General features: G+C 49.3%; 1 protein-coding gene across 4 annotated transcripts in view; it reads right to left on the reverse strand.

The window, feature by feature from the left end:
* The window catches only part of WHRN (whirlin), an 88,577-nt gene extending 73,325 nt beyond the window's left edge, over nucleotides 1–15,252 (reverse strand). For 2 of the 4 annotated variants that reach the window (XM_033858454.2, XM_073806469.1), the window contains exon 1: nucleotides 13,746–15,252. In XM_033858454.2, the coding sequence (XP_033714345.1) occupies nucleotides 13,746–14,366 (621 nt within the window). In that variant the 5' untranslated portion in view covers nucleotides 14,367–15,252. The remainder of the gene's footprint in view (nucleotides 1–13,745) is intronic. The other 2 variants (XM_033858453.2, XM_033858452.2) reach the window with 1 other exon arrangement.
* Nucleotides 15,253–16,145: the final 893 nt, after the last annotated feature.

The following is a 16,145-nucleotide window of genomic DNA, read 5'->3' on the forward strand; positions in this document are numbered from 1 at the left end:
ATGAATGAATGCTAAAGGACATCTCAAGGATTAGACATCTTCTATACGCAGTTGGAAGCAGAGGTATTTTTCACAGACGTATGAAGCAAAAATGAAAGGAGAAAGGTAATTAAACCACTAAGGAAATGTGAATACATGGAGATAAAGGCCAGGGGAGATGGCAGAGAAGTGATGACTAGTTAAGGAGGGTGCGAATATCTGCATCGTTTCTCCTTTTCAGTTTTCTTAATGATGTTTAAACTTGCCTTTAATTGGGAACTTACTAAGTAGATTTTCAAAAATCAACTGTGCATTCCCCTCATTCTCTTTTCTTTATGAGTTTGACCTTCTCCAAAGGCTCAGTGTGAAGATGCAGAAGGAAACCTTTGCTCCAGTGCTGGAAATGCCAGGATCCCAGAGGCTGGAACGGGGACCTGAAATTTCAAAACCTCTGCTCTCCAGTATCTTTGCCCCTAAATGTCTTAGTGAGCTAAGGTTGTGTGAAAAGGAAAAACATGAAGGATCAAAGAGAGGGAAAAAAATGTTGTCCTTGGTGATAATGTCATGAGAAATTTATAAGATAGTGACAGAGTGACCCTCCCTTTGCAAAACAATTCACAAGATGAGGACAGAGCGATTCCAGAAAGATATTGATTCCTTTTTAATGCAATTCTTCAATTATCCACTAAGCCTGGCTTTTAGTCTCTTATAATTTAAGTAAATTACTTTACAAATGTTCTTTTAAATTTTGTCTCTTTTTTCTTTTCTTTTTTCCTTTAAGGAGGAACTAACAAGATTCTAGGAGTCATAAATATAATCACCAGATGCGCCTCGATGGGTTTGCAATGGACTGCTTTGCTGTCTAGAATTAATGTCCATAGCGCATCCATCCATCAGGAAAATCAGTTTATATCAGTATCATTTTCTCAGTGCACGAGTGGATACATGGATGGGGAGTATTCTCCTTGCTGACTCTCCACATTGCTGTCCGTCATCACTTTCTGTGCATTTTCAGTTAACACGGGGATGGGCTTCCAATTTAATTCACCCTTAGACTGAAGAATCTGAATTCAAGGTGGAGGAATCAACCACCCCCTAACAATCTACCCAGGAGGTATGATAAAGAAAAAGGCTGATAGATCTGACGACATGGAGATGTCAAATTCTTGTGATTTAATGGGCAAAGAACATCAAAAAGCTATACACCAAATAAATGTTTTATATATGTATTATATATCTATATATGTCTATAATATATGATATATTCTATACACCATATATATGTATATACAGCTATACAAACAATAAACACGCAAAGCAGTTCAGCTTCACTATTTAAATTATGCAAATCAGAGTCGGATACATTTTGTCGATCAGATTGGCAAAAATGGAAAAGAAATACAATATCCAGTGTTGGCAAGGCTGAGGAAAAATGAGGCGTCTTATGCACTGCTAATGTTGGGCGAAGGGGCTGTAATAAAAACAAACTCTTTCCCAAGAGCACTTTGGCAACATCTACCCAAGCCTTAAAAATCTGCCTATCCCCTGAGCCAATGCCACCTCTAGAGAGACAGTCCAAAGAATTATTAGAGATGTGCTTAAAGATTAATGTGCAAGGATGTTTAAAGCAGAAATATGGATAATGTTTTTTTAAAAAAACAGTCCAACAAGAAGAAATTAGTTAAATAAACCATGAACCCCATTGCTATGTTATATTATGCAATCATTAAAAATCATTTTCGAGAAACATTTATCAAGGTGGGAAAACAGTCCTGATATACATTGTCTGGTGAAAGAGGCAGGATCCATGATTATGTTCAGAGTGGCAGTTTTATAGAGGGTTCCCAGTGCAAATTCACACACACAGGCACACAGGGAACTGAACAGACAGGAATCAAATTGTCCACAGTGACAATTTCTGGGTAGAGGAGATTATCAAGATCTGGGGTATTTTTTCCTTTGTGTTTTTCTGGGGTTTCTAAGTTTTCTAAATTGACGCCGTATCTCTTAGGTCATTAACACACACACACACACACACACACACATTTTATTTTTAAAAGCCCAAACAGACTCCTCTACTCCTGTTTCCTATGAACTGAATAAAACGGTCTTTGATTTACCCAGTCTGCAATGGCCACCAGTCTTTTACACAAGGCCGAGGAGACTGTCCTCATCCTGCCCAGACAGCAGACAGCAAGACAGATTCAAGCCTCCACCATCCAGTGAGATGATTTCGTAAGCCACAGGTTTATCCTAATGGGGGTTGAGTTGAGGTCACAGTTATCTAGTGAGGGAATTTCCACAGACTGCACAAAATAAAATCCTGACCAAGGTCAGGGCATGGTGAGAGAGATAAGAGAGGGGGAGAAGGAAAGGAGGCAAGGAGTGCCCTAAGGTTTAGTCAATGACATGCATAGAGCTTTCCCAGGAAGGGGGAGGGCGGCTGTGGCCTGGGTTGTTTGGTTCCTCATGGCTTTTCCTGCCAAATGGAAAATATTGGGGAAGAAGTATACATTTACTAAACCCCAGGTCTGGCCAGCACCGTGGCTTACACCCCGCTTCTCAGAAGCTGTCGAGAGCTGTGGCCAAGAGCAATGCTTTGGAGGCAGAAAGACCTGGGTTCAAATCAGGTCCTGCGACCTCCCATCTGCGTGCAGGTTACTTCCTCTCCCAGATGCTCAGTTTCCTCTCCCCGGGGGCTGTGTGAAGAGTCAGTGTGTGAAGCCCGAGCAGAGTTCCTGGTGGCACACAAAAGACCCTCCATGTGGCCGTATTTATGAGTGTGCGTCTGGCTCTAGAGCCCAGGTTCAAGCACAGAAGGATGTTGCCTCTTTCCGATGCTGGGGTGATGGATACATTCCCTCAAGTCAACAAAATCTGGGTTTAAATCCTGACTCTGCCACTTTCCATCGTTGTGACAACAGGCAAGTGACAAATTCTTTGTAGTTTTGCAAAATGAAGCAAATAAACACGGTACCTACCTGACAGGGCTGTTGTGATGTTTAAGTGAATTTATATATACAAAGGTTATTACTGTCCACAGAGCAACACAAGAAAACACTAGGAAGTATATACCCTGTGTCACAACAGAGTGAAGGAGGCCACTACCCAGAGGAAGGGGAGGGGAGAAGGGAAGGTTTCTCGCGGATGGGGCAGCTGCATGTGGGCGGCAGGACTGCTGGGAGGATGCCCTGGGGCCATGGATGTCAACGGGTAGAGAGAAACAAAGCCTTGTTCCAGAGGAGGGCGCATGTTGCTTGTCTGGCCAACTGTGAACTGCACTTGGGAACAGCCGGAGAAAAGGACTGTCTGTGGGTAAAAAGGGACTGGATCATGGGCAGCCCAAACATCAGGGTGAGGAGCTCGGCCTCTGCCCCATAGGCTCCCAGCTCCAGTGCGAGGCACTAGGCAGGTCATGGCTGGATCAGACCCAAGTTTAGAAAGTTAACCCTGCTTCCAGGGTGCAGAATGGACTGGGCGGCAGGTGAGCAAGACGGGAGACAGCGAGGAGGCCTCTGAGGTTCGGCAGTGGCGATGGTGCGGGAGGAGTGAGACCTCACCGAGACCCGCTGGGGAGAGGTCAGTCCCAGAGAGTCTAACCCCGCCGGCGCTGGTGCAACCCCCAACGGGGACCATGGAGAAGAGGGGCAGGTCAAGTTACTAACTTGGGAAATGTCCACGATTTGCAGGTGAGTGGAGAGGTACCATCAGAGGGTCAGAGATGAGCCAGGGCAAATAAAGTTGTTGTTAATACTAGAGAAGAGCTGAAATTATACATAAAAATAAATAAATAAACTAACGGGAGGACAGATCCTGTTCAGTGACCACACTGCTAGGAGACGGGTGAAGAGACAGACATTTGGGGGAAGAGGGGAAGGAATTTGTGGGCGCTCTGAACATCCTGACCTGCCCAGCAGACTTAAAAATCTCAGGATTTGGAAGGACTCTTGGAAGCGGGAGAGGGTTCAGGAGAGTTGGGGAAAATCTGGGAGAGGTTTGGGGAACCCAAGAAGAAAGAAGAGGGAGGCGGAAGAGAGATGAAGAAAAGCATAAAGGTCATGCTGGGCCCAGACACACCAGAGGACACCACATCCTCCATCCGGGGCCAGGAGGATGGAAATGGCAGAAGGAAAACCCCTCCCCAAGGACTTCTGGGCGGAGCTTCCCTGCCTACATGGGAGGTTAACTTCTGATAGCTGGACCACTTTTCTATTCTTTTCTTTTCTTAATCAGAAACCTCTTAATGAAGCCTAGAACACCATTGCAGAAGTGGTTCAAGTAAATTACAGGTTTTTTTTTTTAAGGTGTGGATGCCCGTGTTGTCAAATAACCACTTTCACCTGCATTAATCGCTTAAATGGGTTCTGGAAACAGCTAACTCCTCGGCCTCCTCGTCAGGACCCCTGGGGCGCCCAACAGGGAAGGATGCTGGGGAACAAGGTTGGGCATGCAGCTGATTGGGGGACAAGGCTGTCACACGCTGGCCTCTGGGCCATGCACCTATCTTGCCTCCCGACATTTTTAAGGGAGGTCGGGGCATAAAATTCCACTCAATCCCTGGGCTTGATTACTGCTGTAAAATGAAAATGCAGATGCCAACATCCAGATAGGAGCAATTACATTTTTAAAGAAACTCTGTCTATGTGGGAATATGGATTACATTTAGTAAATGACTGTGCAATTCAAACATCTACAATGGATCACGAAAGCCCCAAGTTCCAGAGTTTTCTTCCAAATGAATTTTTCTTTGTTTTTCAACAGGCACAACGGAAAACTTTCAAAGCCAAGCAAATTCAGTCGATAGCATTTTTCGTTTCAATCCTTTCAGTGGGACCTCTACATCCTTATTTCTCAAACTTTTGATGTGCAACGGCGTCAGTGACCTGTTTGTAAGGACAGGGAACCAGGCTCACCAGTGTGGGAGTCTGAGTCACAGAGAGGCAAAGGGAGTTGCTCAAGGTCCCCGCCAAGTACACTGTCACATGAACCCAGGTCCATCTCCAAAAGTTACCTCTTGGGTACAGACCTCCCTTCCCTTGATTTTCCAATATATCAGCTGACCTTGCACATCTGGAATTGTGCTCCGAAACAGCTAAGGATGGGGACAGGCTCGATCTACCTTTCTGATCAAGTCTTTATGTGGATATAAATGGGGGTGGAGGCAAGGAAAGGAGGCAAGGGGGAAGGGGTGGAATCCAAAAGAAACATGTGCTTCCCAAACCTCAGAGTGGTTAAGACTTGTCTGGGGGTGGGGGGCTTGTTAATTTGTGAATCACCACTTTTAAGGCCCCAACACCTGGGTGTCTGGAAACACACTTTTGATGTCACTTTACTATGTTCTTCCCTGTAGCCTGCAGCCTAAAAGTACTGTGAAGAGGACAGCCTGGGACTTGTTTATGGGAGGCTCTGCTCTATCTGCTTTGCACTCAAAGTTGAGAGGATGCTGATACTATGAAAACTCAGGTAGAAGGGAAAAATAACTATGAAACTGGCTGCCAGCTGAAGCAGTACCACAGCCAGTTCAGCAGAAGGAACACAAATTCTCGGAGCGGGAAGAGGCAAAGGGGCTGGGACTGGAAAGGAAGAAAAAAAAAACGTTTATGCATTCTCAGATAGAGCAGCTTTGAAACATACATGTGATTAGTAGGAACTTGCCCTTCACCTGAAACGTTGAGGTCTCTTGAAACCTGAAGTGTTTCTTCTTTTTTTTTAATAATAAAAAGCCAGAAGATACATCTCACCCGAAATTGGTTCATTGATTGCTGCAGAATGCATAAATGATTCTATTTTGGAATCTCAGACACAGGCTTCTGGGAATGTGATTTTTAAATTAAAAGCAAAGTGACAAATGAAATAACTGAAGGGGTCTCTTAGGGTCAATTTGGGCTGCAGAGTTGGAAAAAGCTATTGCCCAGGGCTTCCCTGGTGGCGCAGTGGTTAGGAATCTGCCTGCCAGTGCAGGGGACATGGGTTCAAGCCCTGGTCCGGGAAGATCCCACATGCCGCGGAGCAACTAAGCCCGTGCGCCACAAGTACTGAGCCTGTGCTCCAGAGCCCACGAGCCACAACTACTGAGCCCACGTGCCACAGCTACTGAAGCCCGTGCGCCTAGAGCCTGTGCTCCACAACAGAAGCCTGCGCACCACAACGAAGAGCAGCCCCCACTCACCACAACTAGAGAAAGCCTGTGTGCAGGAACGAAGACCCAACGCAGCCAAAAATAAAAAGTAAATAATTTTTTTTTAATTTTTAAAAAATTATTATTTTTTTTTTGCGGTACACGGGCCTCTCACGGTTGGGGCCCCTCCCGCCGCGGAGCACAGGCTCCGGACGCGCAGGCTCAGCAGCCGTGGCTCACAGGCCCAGTCGCTCCACGGCACGTGGGATTCTCCCGGACCGGGGCACGAACCCGTGTCCCCCGCATCGGCAGGCGGACTCCCAACCACTGCGCCACCAGGGAAGCCCTAAATAAATTTATTGAAAAAAGAAAAAGAAAAAAACAAAAAGCTATTGCCCACCGTCACAGACCACACTTTTGTTTAAGGTCTTTCACTTAAATGGTATTAGAGGGTTTCCTATTCAGTAGGTTTTCATACCTATTAACACATTTGATCCCTACAGCCATCCTGGGAAGGAGGCAAGTGGGAGGTAGCTCTGCCCATTTCACAGTTCTGAAGCTGAGGTTCAGAGATGTCACGTGATCTGCCTACAGCCACACAACTAGCTTCCTGGTACAGCACACAGTAGAGCCTATGGCTTTCCTTGATTTTTCTATCCAGCACCCAGTACACTGCAACCCACAGACTTTCTTAAGCAATCCCACTCAAGAACCAAGGAATCCTGAAGTCACCAGCATTGTATTGGGAGTAAGATCATTCCATTCATTCAGCAAATATTTATTTATTAAAACACCTACTGTGTGCCAGGCACTGTGGAGGTGCTGGGGGTGTGTCAGTGAGTAATGCAGGTCAAATTTCAGTTCTCATGGAGCTTACTCGAAGTGGGGAAGGCAGATGATAAACAGTAAAATGTCCTGGTAGTAACAAGTGTGCTGAAGGAAATTAAAGCAGGGTACAAGGATGGAGGAGTTGGGGGGTGGGGGCGATGCTGCTTTGGAGAGGGTGGCAGGGATGCAGATGCATGCAGATGTCACAGCACTTAAAACACTTGGTGGGACCTCTCTGGTGGCGCAGTGGTTGGGAATCCGCCTGCCAACGCAGGGGACGCGGGTTCAATCCCCGGTCCAGGAAGATCCCATATGCCGTGGAGCAACTAAGCCTGCGAGCCACAACTACTGAGCCCGTGCACCACAACTACTGAATCTTGCGCACCTAGAGCCCGTGCTACGCAACACGAGAAGCCACTGCAATGAGAAGCCCGGGCACCGCAACGAAGAGTAGCCCCCACTTGCTGCAACTAGAGAAAGCCCACGCGCAGCACCGAAGACCCAATGCAGCCATAAATAAATAAATTTAAGAAAACAAAAAACAACAACACTTGGTGACCTGTGGCCATGGATGGATCCAAGTCCCCCCTCGTGACTCCCTGAGGGCACGGGCTGTATACTGGTCATCTCTGATTTCCGAGTACAAGCCACAGGCCTGGGTGTGGTAAGTGCTGTGTAGAGCACCAGCGCACAAACGGCTCTGCCTGACGACAGGCTGGACTGAAAGATGCCACTTTCTCTCGACATGTAAGCAGCAGACTCCCCACTTGGTAAAATGAAGCCTTTGGATAGTTTTTAAAAGGCCCCCTGAATGTCAGGCACAAAATGTGCCGTCTGCCTGCCTTCCAGCAGGGGGCTGGCATTGCCGTCCAGAAGGACGGGTACATAACCCTGGGGCTGGGTTCCAGGCGGGGAGGTAAGGCAAAAGGGCTACTTAACTCCTAATCCCAAAGGTAACCCTGGGCTAGTCAATTTCACCTCCTTGGGCACAACCCTCCTGACCTCCCTGCCTTTCCTGGAGGGGAGAAAGCACCCAGCATACAGTAGACACACACGAAGTCAGCCTCCTCTCTTCCCAGTAGTGTTCCGGAAAGCAAGGTTAAGACACAAGTGCACCGACCCCATGGTGCTGCCTCCTGCAGCTGATGCCCGAGTTAATGGGAAGCAAATGGAGGGGCTGATTCTTGCTCTTTGCACCCTTTCCACCTGGCCTGCTGTAAAAGTACAATGGAAATGTCTGCAGCACAGGAATCTTGAAAAGGCGGCCCCGCCCTGGGGCGCAATCAGAAGTCTGTGTGAGCTCAACATTAACATCAGATTCTTGCTTGGGGGTTTTTAAAGAAAAAGAAAAAAGGAAGGAATAGAATCGGCTTTGAAAGATTTGTATTGCAGCCTGCAGCTACCTCTAGCCATGAAATGTCATTCCTTCTAATCAGATTCTCTGGTCCTTGCTGGGCACTAGTCCGGGGTCCCTAGGCCGTGGAGACCAAACACTGCCCTTCCAGGTCATCAAAGCACCTTGCTGGAAAGCCAGTTGGAGCCTAATCCCCAGGAACGCCTGCTTTAGTGCAAAGCCCTTTGAAGGGGGGCGGGGGGGGGCGGGATTATGACTCAGGAGGAAATGCACATGTGCGGCAAGCACGAGAGCCGACAGGCAGGCAAGGGGCTGCGTGCACTTGACAGGTGCGTACAGACTGGCTGAAGAAAGGCGGAGGTGGGAAGCAGCACCGCGCACAAAATCCAATTGGTCGGGGGTTAAAGGATCCTACTTATCTCTGTAGCTCCATCTAAATGATGAATCTATGGCAGGTAATAAACAACTGGGTTTGTCGGGAGGGGGAGGGGGAGAAACAAGAAGCTAGCGCTGGAGTGATTCTACACCTCCTTCCCGTCCAGCTTAAAGTCAGGAGGCAGGAATCTTCTACGATAAAAATATCAACCCTGAAAAAAACAAATAAAGGCATTCTCTTCCACCCTAGAAAATGCTTCTTTGATTTGAACCGTAAATAACCAGGTGAAAGGCACCATCATTTTCTAAAACCTTGAGGATCTGCTTGAGTCAGATAAACACACAAGACTAAATTAAAGAAATGCACCCTCTCAAGGTACTGCATCACGCTCTGGGCCCAGCAACCAAACATCTATTCAATAAAGGTTTTATTAATAGTGAGCTTTCAACATGTCATTGCTGGCAGGACTCAGAGGACCCAAGAATGAGTGCGGAGCCAGAGGAAAGCCTGTGTGTCCCCACGAACACATTACCCATGGTTTCCAAATTGGAAGACAGGAATGAGACAGGGGAGGAGGAGCTGTGTTTCAGACACAAAGTTGGAAGTGGTAATAATTTGTAATGGCTTCAGCCAACCATGTACAATGGGAAGATGACAAATGTGTCATTTAGAATGTGCCAGACCAAATACAATAACTTATATTAATACAGACAGATTCTTCCCGGGTTATTATGCAAAGGAAAGGAGGGTGTGATAACTCTAATTAAATGAAAGGGCCAGCCACTGTTTTAAACTTCTGGAACGTTTCAAATTCTAATATGCTCCTTGGATGTACCTGGGAGGATTCAGAGACTGTAATGAAGCCGTTTAATTTTTATCGAGATGAAACACACGCATCCATACACACACATCCCGGCGGCACGTGGATACCCCGCATTCTGCTACCGGAAGAATCAGGGACTCAGAAAGCAAATTCACTCAGAAAGTGAATTTGATTTTGAATGCTCCCAGGGTGGTGCTGGGCATGCCACAGTCCTGTTGTCGTGTTCTCATGTACTCTGGAATGGCACAAGGGTTAGTGTTCTTGGGGTGAGGGACAGCAGTCAAGTTCTTGTCAGCACAGTGTATAAGCCATCAATTTCTTGATTTGGTAGGAGGCTACCCAAGAGTGCCAAGATTCTTGTCTCCCAATCGTTAGCCAACTTTCTTTACTCTGCGATAAACGAAATCAATTCCAAAAGAACAAGAAAACACCGGATTAGACATTCTAAACGCCTCTGTGTAGTACATACTGAGCAAATCACAGACTGTCTGAACTGGAAGGGACCTTGGGCAGCCCTGGCTCATCCACCCTAGGACCCGTGGAGAGTCAGTGACTGGCCCAAGGTCACACGACAAATGTGCAGCAGAGTCCAACATCCCTGGCCTGTGGACTTCCTGGCCAATTTATCAAGCATTTTTGGCTGAAAATCTTTGAAAGATCTACTTTGTTATTATTATTAGCTTGGCTCCTGTTCGTTCAAGATAGACTTTTCAAAAATCAAACGTTTCAACATAATGCAAATAGTAAATGGCTTGCCTTATCCGCACCTGTCCCTGCTGATTTAGCAAATAGTCTTCAAGAGAGGGATGGGAGCCCCATCAGACAGAGGATAAAATCCTCACTGAACTTGCCCTAACAATGGATACTTGATTTGTCAGAAGAGAAGTGGAAGAACCCTTGTATACTCAATCTCCTCTGTTCACTGAGAGAAGGTGACCCTCTCTGATTCATCAACTCTTAAGGAATTTGATTCCTAAAATTTAATTTTCTTTATACACACACACACACACACACACACACACGCACACACAATTAATCTCTCCTTTGAGAAGCTCAGAGGATCCTTCCCCACTTTCTACCTGCAGAGGAAAAATAAAGATTTCAAGATTGAAAACATATCTCCTCAATACCCAAAACATGGGAACAACCTAAGTGTCTACTGACAGATGAAGGGAGAAAGTAAAGGTGGCGCGTATCTATATACAATGGAATATTATTCAGCCATTTAAAAAAGCAAATCTTGCCATCTGTGACAACACAGATGAACCTGGAGGACATTATACCAAGCAAAATAAGCCAGACGCAGAAGGACAAATACTGCATGATCTCACTTATAAGTGGAATCTAAAAACGTTGACCTCATGAAAGTAGAGAGTAGCATAGTGGTTGCCAGGGTTTGGGGGTGGGGGAAAAGGGAGATACTGGTAAAAATTCCAGTTATAAGATGAGTAGGTTCTAAGGATCTAATGCACAGCACGGTGACTACAGTTAATAATTCTGAACTGTATTCTTAAAATTTGCTAAGCGAGTACATGTTAAGTGTTCTTATCATGAAAATAAAGTAACTGTGAAGTGCTGGTATGTGAATTAGCTTAGTTGTGGTAATCATTTTGCGATATAAAGGTGTATCAAATATCCCATTGTATACCTTAAATACATACAATTTTTACTTGCCAGCTATACTTCAATAAAACTGTGGGAGGAAGCAAAAAATAAACAAATGAAATAAACAAATAAAATTGAAGAAGAAGAAAAAAGAAAACACGTCTCCTACTAAATGCAACGTGATATCCTGGAACAGAAGAAGGACAGAAGCAGAAACACTGGTGCCATTTGAATAAAATCTGAAGTTAAAATCCCTGCACCGTAGCTTATAAAGAGGGGCTGGAAGTGCAGAAATCCCGGTTAAGGGCAGTTTGTATCTCGTAGAGAAGCCGGGGCCTCTTTGGGCTTTCAGTTAAGGGACTTAACACCTTTAATTTTGTGGAAATGTGTCAACAGCTACAAGTGTTCTAAACTGTCCCTGAAACTCCCGCCCATCCTGCAAGCCCAGGCCCTCCTGAGGCCTCAGAGATGAGGTTCCGCCTCCTGCGTTTTAAATTCCATCCATGGAAAGTCCGTCCCCCTTTCTCCCCGGAGTTAAGGTGACACAATGCGGCACTCGTGTGCCTGTTGCTTCTGGAGGGTCCAAAGGGGTGTGTTCCAGGCTAGTTATGTGTCTGGCATTGGCCAGAAGGAAGAGGGTCACCCGAGAGGCAAGTGTTCCCTCAGCCTGCTCAGGAAAAGTGACAGGGGTAAGGAGCTGCCGGGATCGCACTGGCTCTCACCCATCCAAGGGCAGTTCTCTCCTATCAACACCACCCCACCCCCCCGCCCCCCCCTCCAAGCAAGGGCAGTTCGGCAGCTTCAAAAGCTGTTCCAAGAGAGTTCAGGTCTGACTCTGGAAGCAACAGGAGTAAACACAGGAGCGAAGGCCTGGTGCTGTTCTGAGTCACCGGGTAGCAGCACCTTGGGGTAGTCGAGGGACATTCAGGGAGAAGATGCAGAGCGCCATCAACGAGATGGGGGAGGGCCAAACAGAAATTCACAACTGAGCAGCTCCAGCCTTAGAGGTGCCGCAGAGTCTGGGGTGGGAACTGAAGGGAGACTCAGTGTTTTGAAAGTCCAGGTTACCTGAGGCCTTTCCCAAGTCTATCACCTTGTGATGATTAAGCTACCTGAGTCCTTTTAAACTGCCACGAAAATTGAATCCACGTTTATAAATGACCATTTGGATCAAGTATCTTTCAAGTATAAATGGATCATCTGGGAACTCCAGACCTTTTCGGGTCAAAGGCTAATGGACTATTTCTTTATAAATAGGTGGAATGTCAGATAACAGGAAGAGATTGGCTGGGGGGAGGAGACAGAGAGAAGGATGCCAGGAAACCCACAAGGAGCTTCGTCCGCTGCACCCCTGAACAATATAAACTCATCCGTCTTTTTTCAGAAGCAGTGAAGAAGTTTCTAAAATCCCCAGGGGCCTCCCTGAGGGGCAGACAGATCAGGAAGCAAATGAGGGAAGCCAAGGTCAGAGGATGGTCGTGCCCCAGGTGAAGAGTCAGGAAGTGGGTTCAAGATGCACCTGGCCACAGGTCATTAACAGACACAGGAAGTAGCCTGGGGACCTCTGCTGCCTACGCGCTCCCCAGCAGCCTGCAGGCCCTCCGCTGGAGTCCAAAACACCTGCATAGAGGGGATCCGAGGCAGGGGCGGGTGCTGGGGTGGTGAGAAGCTGGGTCACAGGCAGCCCCAATCCCCTGGGAAGCAATTTCCCTGCAGAAGCAGATTGTGTCACTGTTCCTTTTCCCCAGAACCCTTCACTTCTTGCACACAAAGGTGGTGGTGGTGGTGGTGGTGGTGGTGGTGGTGGTGGTGGTGGTGTGTGTGTACCCCTGCAAGGGATCCCTGAATCCACACATAAACCAAACGCTCTCCACCTCATACTCCAGTTGATCTGCAATAGCCCTGGGCACGAGACCAACAAACATGTACATTCCTTTAAACAGCATGATTAAATCCCTAAGAGCTAGTTGTCAGGAGGTTATTTTTCTCAATTAACAAGACACAAAAAGTACAACTACTCTCAAGGGGGTGGGGGATTGATTTTTGACATTCAGGCAGAGGCCTCCTTCCCAACAAGGTTAGAGACACTTACAGTCCAAGTGAGAACCAGAGGTTATGAGGGGGCAAGTGACGTGTCCCAAGATACATGGCCTGGTTCAATAAACAGCAGGGTCAGGCCAGAACTCTGTGGGTCACCAGACCAGCCTCCCTGGACCACTCTGAAGCTAACAGAACTTTCTTTCAGGGGCAAAAGCCTAGAGAATAATGAGAATAACAACAGCAGAAGGGGAGGTCACCCACTGATAACTGACTATATGCCAAGCAGAGACCTCTCTTTCAATGCTCATAAGAACCCACAGCCTCTTTCGCACTTTGTAATCACACATTTGCCTAAATGTTTGATAATGCCTGTCTCCCACGCACTAGCCTTTATGCCCCATGAAGGCAGGGTCCATGTCCGTTTTGCCCACCACTATATCCCAAGCGCCTGGCATCTATTTGCTCAAAAAACTAGATGTTCCTGTTTTAAAGAAATACTTTTAAGAAAAACGGGACCCAGAAAGGTCAAGCGATTTGCCTAAGGACACACAGCATGGACTTAATGCCAATATGAGGAGCTTCGCCACTCTGTCCCGTACTCACCCCCAAACCAGAGCCCTACCTTGACGGCCTCAGCGTGGGTCACCCGGGCCAGGGATTTGTCGTTGACACGCAGAATCTGGTCCCCGACTTGCAGCCCTTCCTTCTCGGCCAGAGAGCCTGGCTCCACCAGCGACACATAGATGCCCACGCCATGCTCCGAGCCCCCGCGGATGCTGAAGCCCAAGCCCTCGTGGGCCTTGGCGCGCCGCAGGCTCACTAGGCGCACCTCCCCGGGCCCCGCGCCGTCGGGGCCGCCCCAGGTGGGTTGCCTGTAGGAGGAGGTGGCGGGCAGGTAGAGACCCTCGGCAGTGTATTGGTCGAAGAGCAGCTGGTCAGAGCGCGGGATGACCAGCCGCAGCATGGGCAGCAGACGCCGCTTGACCGGGCTGTCCAGCAGCACGCGCAGGGTGCGCACCAGGTCGAAGACGTTGCGGCGCGCGTGGTAGGCGTTCAGACAGTGCGTGAACTGCTCCCGCTCCGCCTCGCTCAGCAGCGCCGTCAGCGCCTGGTGCAGCTGGCGCACGTTGGCAGACAGCAGTCGCAGCCCCGCGCCCCCGCCGCCGCCGCCCGCCCCGGCCGCGGAGCCCAGCGAGCCGGTGGAGGACGAGCTCACCGACAGGCCGTCCAGCTGCGCGTTCATCTCCCCGCCGAGGGCCGGGCGGACTCGGGGCGCGCGGTGGGGCAGCCGCTGCACTCGCTGGCACTGGCGCGACAGCTGGATCCCCGGGAGCGCGGAGATCGCAGCCGGAGTCTGGGTTTGGGAGCTGGGGGGACGCCGAGACAGGGGCTGGATCCTGGGAGGCGCAGAGACGGCTGCCGGAGTCTGGGCTTGGGCGGGGCGGGGGGTGGGCACGGAAACAGTGCCTGAATCCTGGGGGTATAGCGGAGACCAGTGCTAGAGTCCCGGGCGCGCGAAGACGGAGGGGGTCGTGAAACCGGAGTCCTCGGGGCGCAGAGACGGAGGCTGGAGTCCAGAGGACGCGGAGACAGCGGCTGAAGTCCGGGCAAGGCGGAGACGGCGGCGGGGTTCCAAGGGACAAGGAGTTGGCGGCTGGAGCCCTGAGGTCGCGGCTACTGCGGCTGGAGTCCGGGGGGACACGGAGAGAGCAGCTACATTCTGGAGGGCACAGAGACGACGGGTGGCTGCAGTGGGGTGGGGGGGTGCCCAGCAAAGCTGACCGCCCCGTCACACCATGCCCGGGGCTCCCCCAGCCGGGCCGCCCGTTCCTCTCGGGCTGGGGGACCCCAAAGTCATAAGTTGGGGTGGGGGGCGCTCTAGTCCCAGAGCCCCCCGAATCGCAGCTGATGGAGCCGCACGGGCGTCCGGCAGGGGGTGCGGGGCATGTCCGGGGCAGCCCTGGGAGGCAGCAGCCCGGGGACCCCCGCGCCCCCCGAACCCCCGCGCGCAGACGGAGCCGCGCGGCCGCGAGCCGGGACTTTGAGAACTGTTGAGCAGCCCCGGGGCCGATCTTCCAGCGAGTTCCGACGCCGTCGCTCTCGCCAGCCCAGTCTTGGCCCCGCCCCCTTGCCCCTCCCCCTCTCCCGCCCCCTCCCCCCCGCGGGCTCTTCAGGAAATGACGTCCGGCTTCGCGCCTGGCGGTTGCCTGGAGACGGGGTGAAACAGTCCAACCCCAGGGAAGAAAGGGGTGAAAGTGCGGGTAGGGGTGGGAGGATAATGCGAGTCCCCCCACTTCTCCAGCCGCGGGCCGGGGGGGCTGGACCTCAAAAACTGCTTTTCCGCGATCGAAGCCTGTTCGTCAGGATCGCTTTGGTGCACCTAGCAAACTAGCTAATTCACAACTGGGGGGGGCGGGGATTAACCAACTTTTTGACCCTAAAATACTAAATGCTTCAGGCTCAATTTTCACCTTGAAAGCTCGCGGTCCCTTTTTGCACACACTAACATTCAAGTTCCTGTGTTTATGCGGACGGTTGTTGGGCACCTACTGTGTGCAAGAAACCGATCTCTTCAAGCATATACTGGTGTCTGCAGGAGCCAACTCCAGTGCAGGGATAGATCAGACTGGACCCCTGCCCGATCTCCAGTAGGTGGGAAAAACGTTTTCACAAATATAAAGTGGACACAACACACACACATGCAGATAAAATAGAAAACTGGAGATATTGGAATAAGGTGGGTGGATTGTATCAATGTCAGGATCAGGGTTGTGATCTTGTCAACACTGGCGGAAACCGAGTGAAGGGTATATGGGATGTCTGTATTATTCCTTACAACTGCATGTGAATCTGCAATTATTTCAAAATAAACGTTTTTTTAAAATGTGTATGAAGTGGGTTGGGAAAAAAGTATTCTATGCCTTCCCATACCAAGACAAATGGGAAGATACTCCAAGGCTGGTTTAGAGACTCTCATCCCCGTCACCCCCCAATACAATCTAAGGGAAGCCTGTGCTTTTAT

Source organism: Tursiops truncatus, chromosome 6, assembly GCF_011762595.2.
Source record: "Tursiops truncatus isolate mTurTru1 chromosome 6, mTurTru1.mat.Y, whole genome shotgun sequence".
NCBI classification, from domain to species: domain Eukaryota; kingdom Metazoa; phylum Chordata; class Mammalia; order Artiodactyla; family Delphinidae; genus Tursiops; species Tursiops truncatus.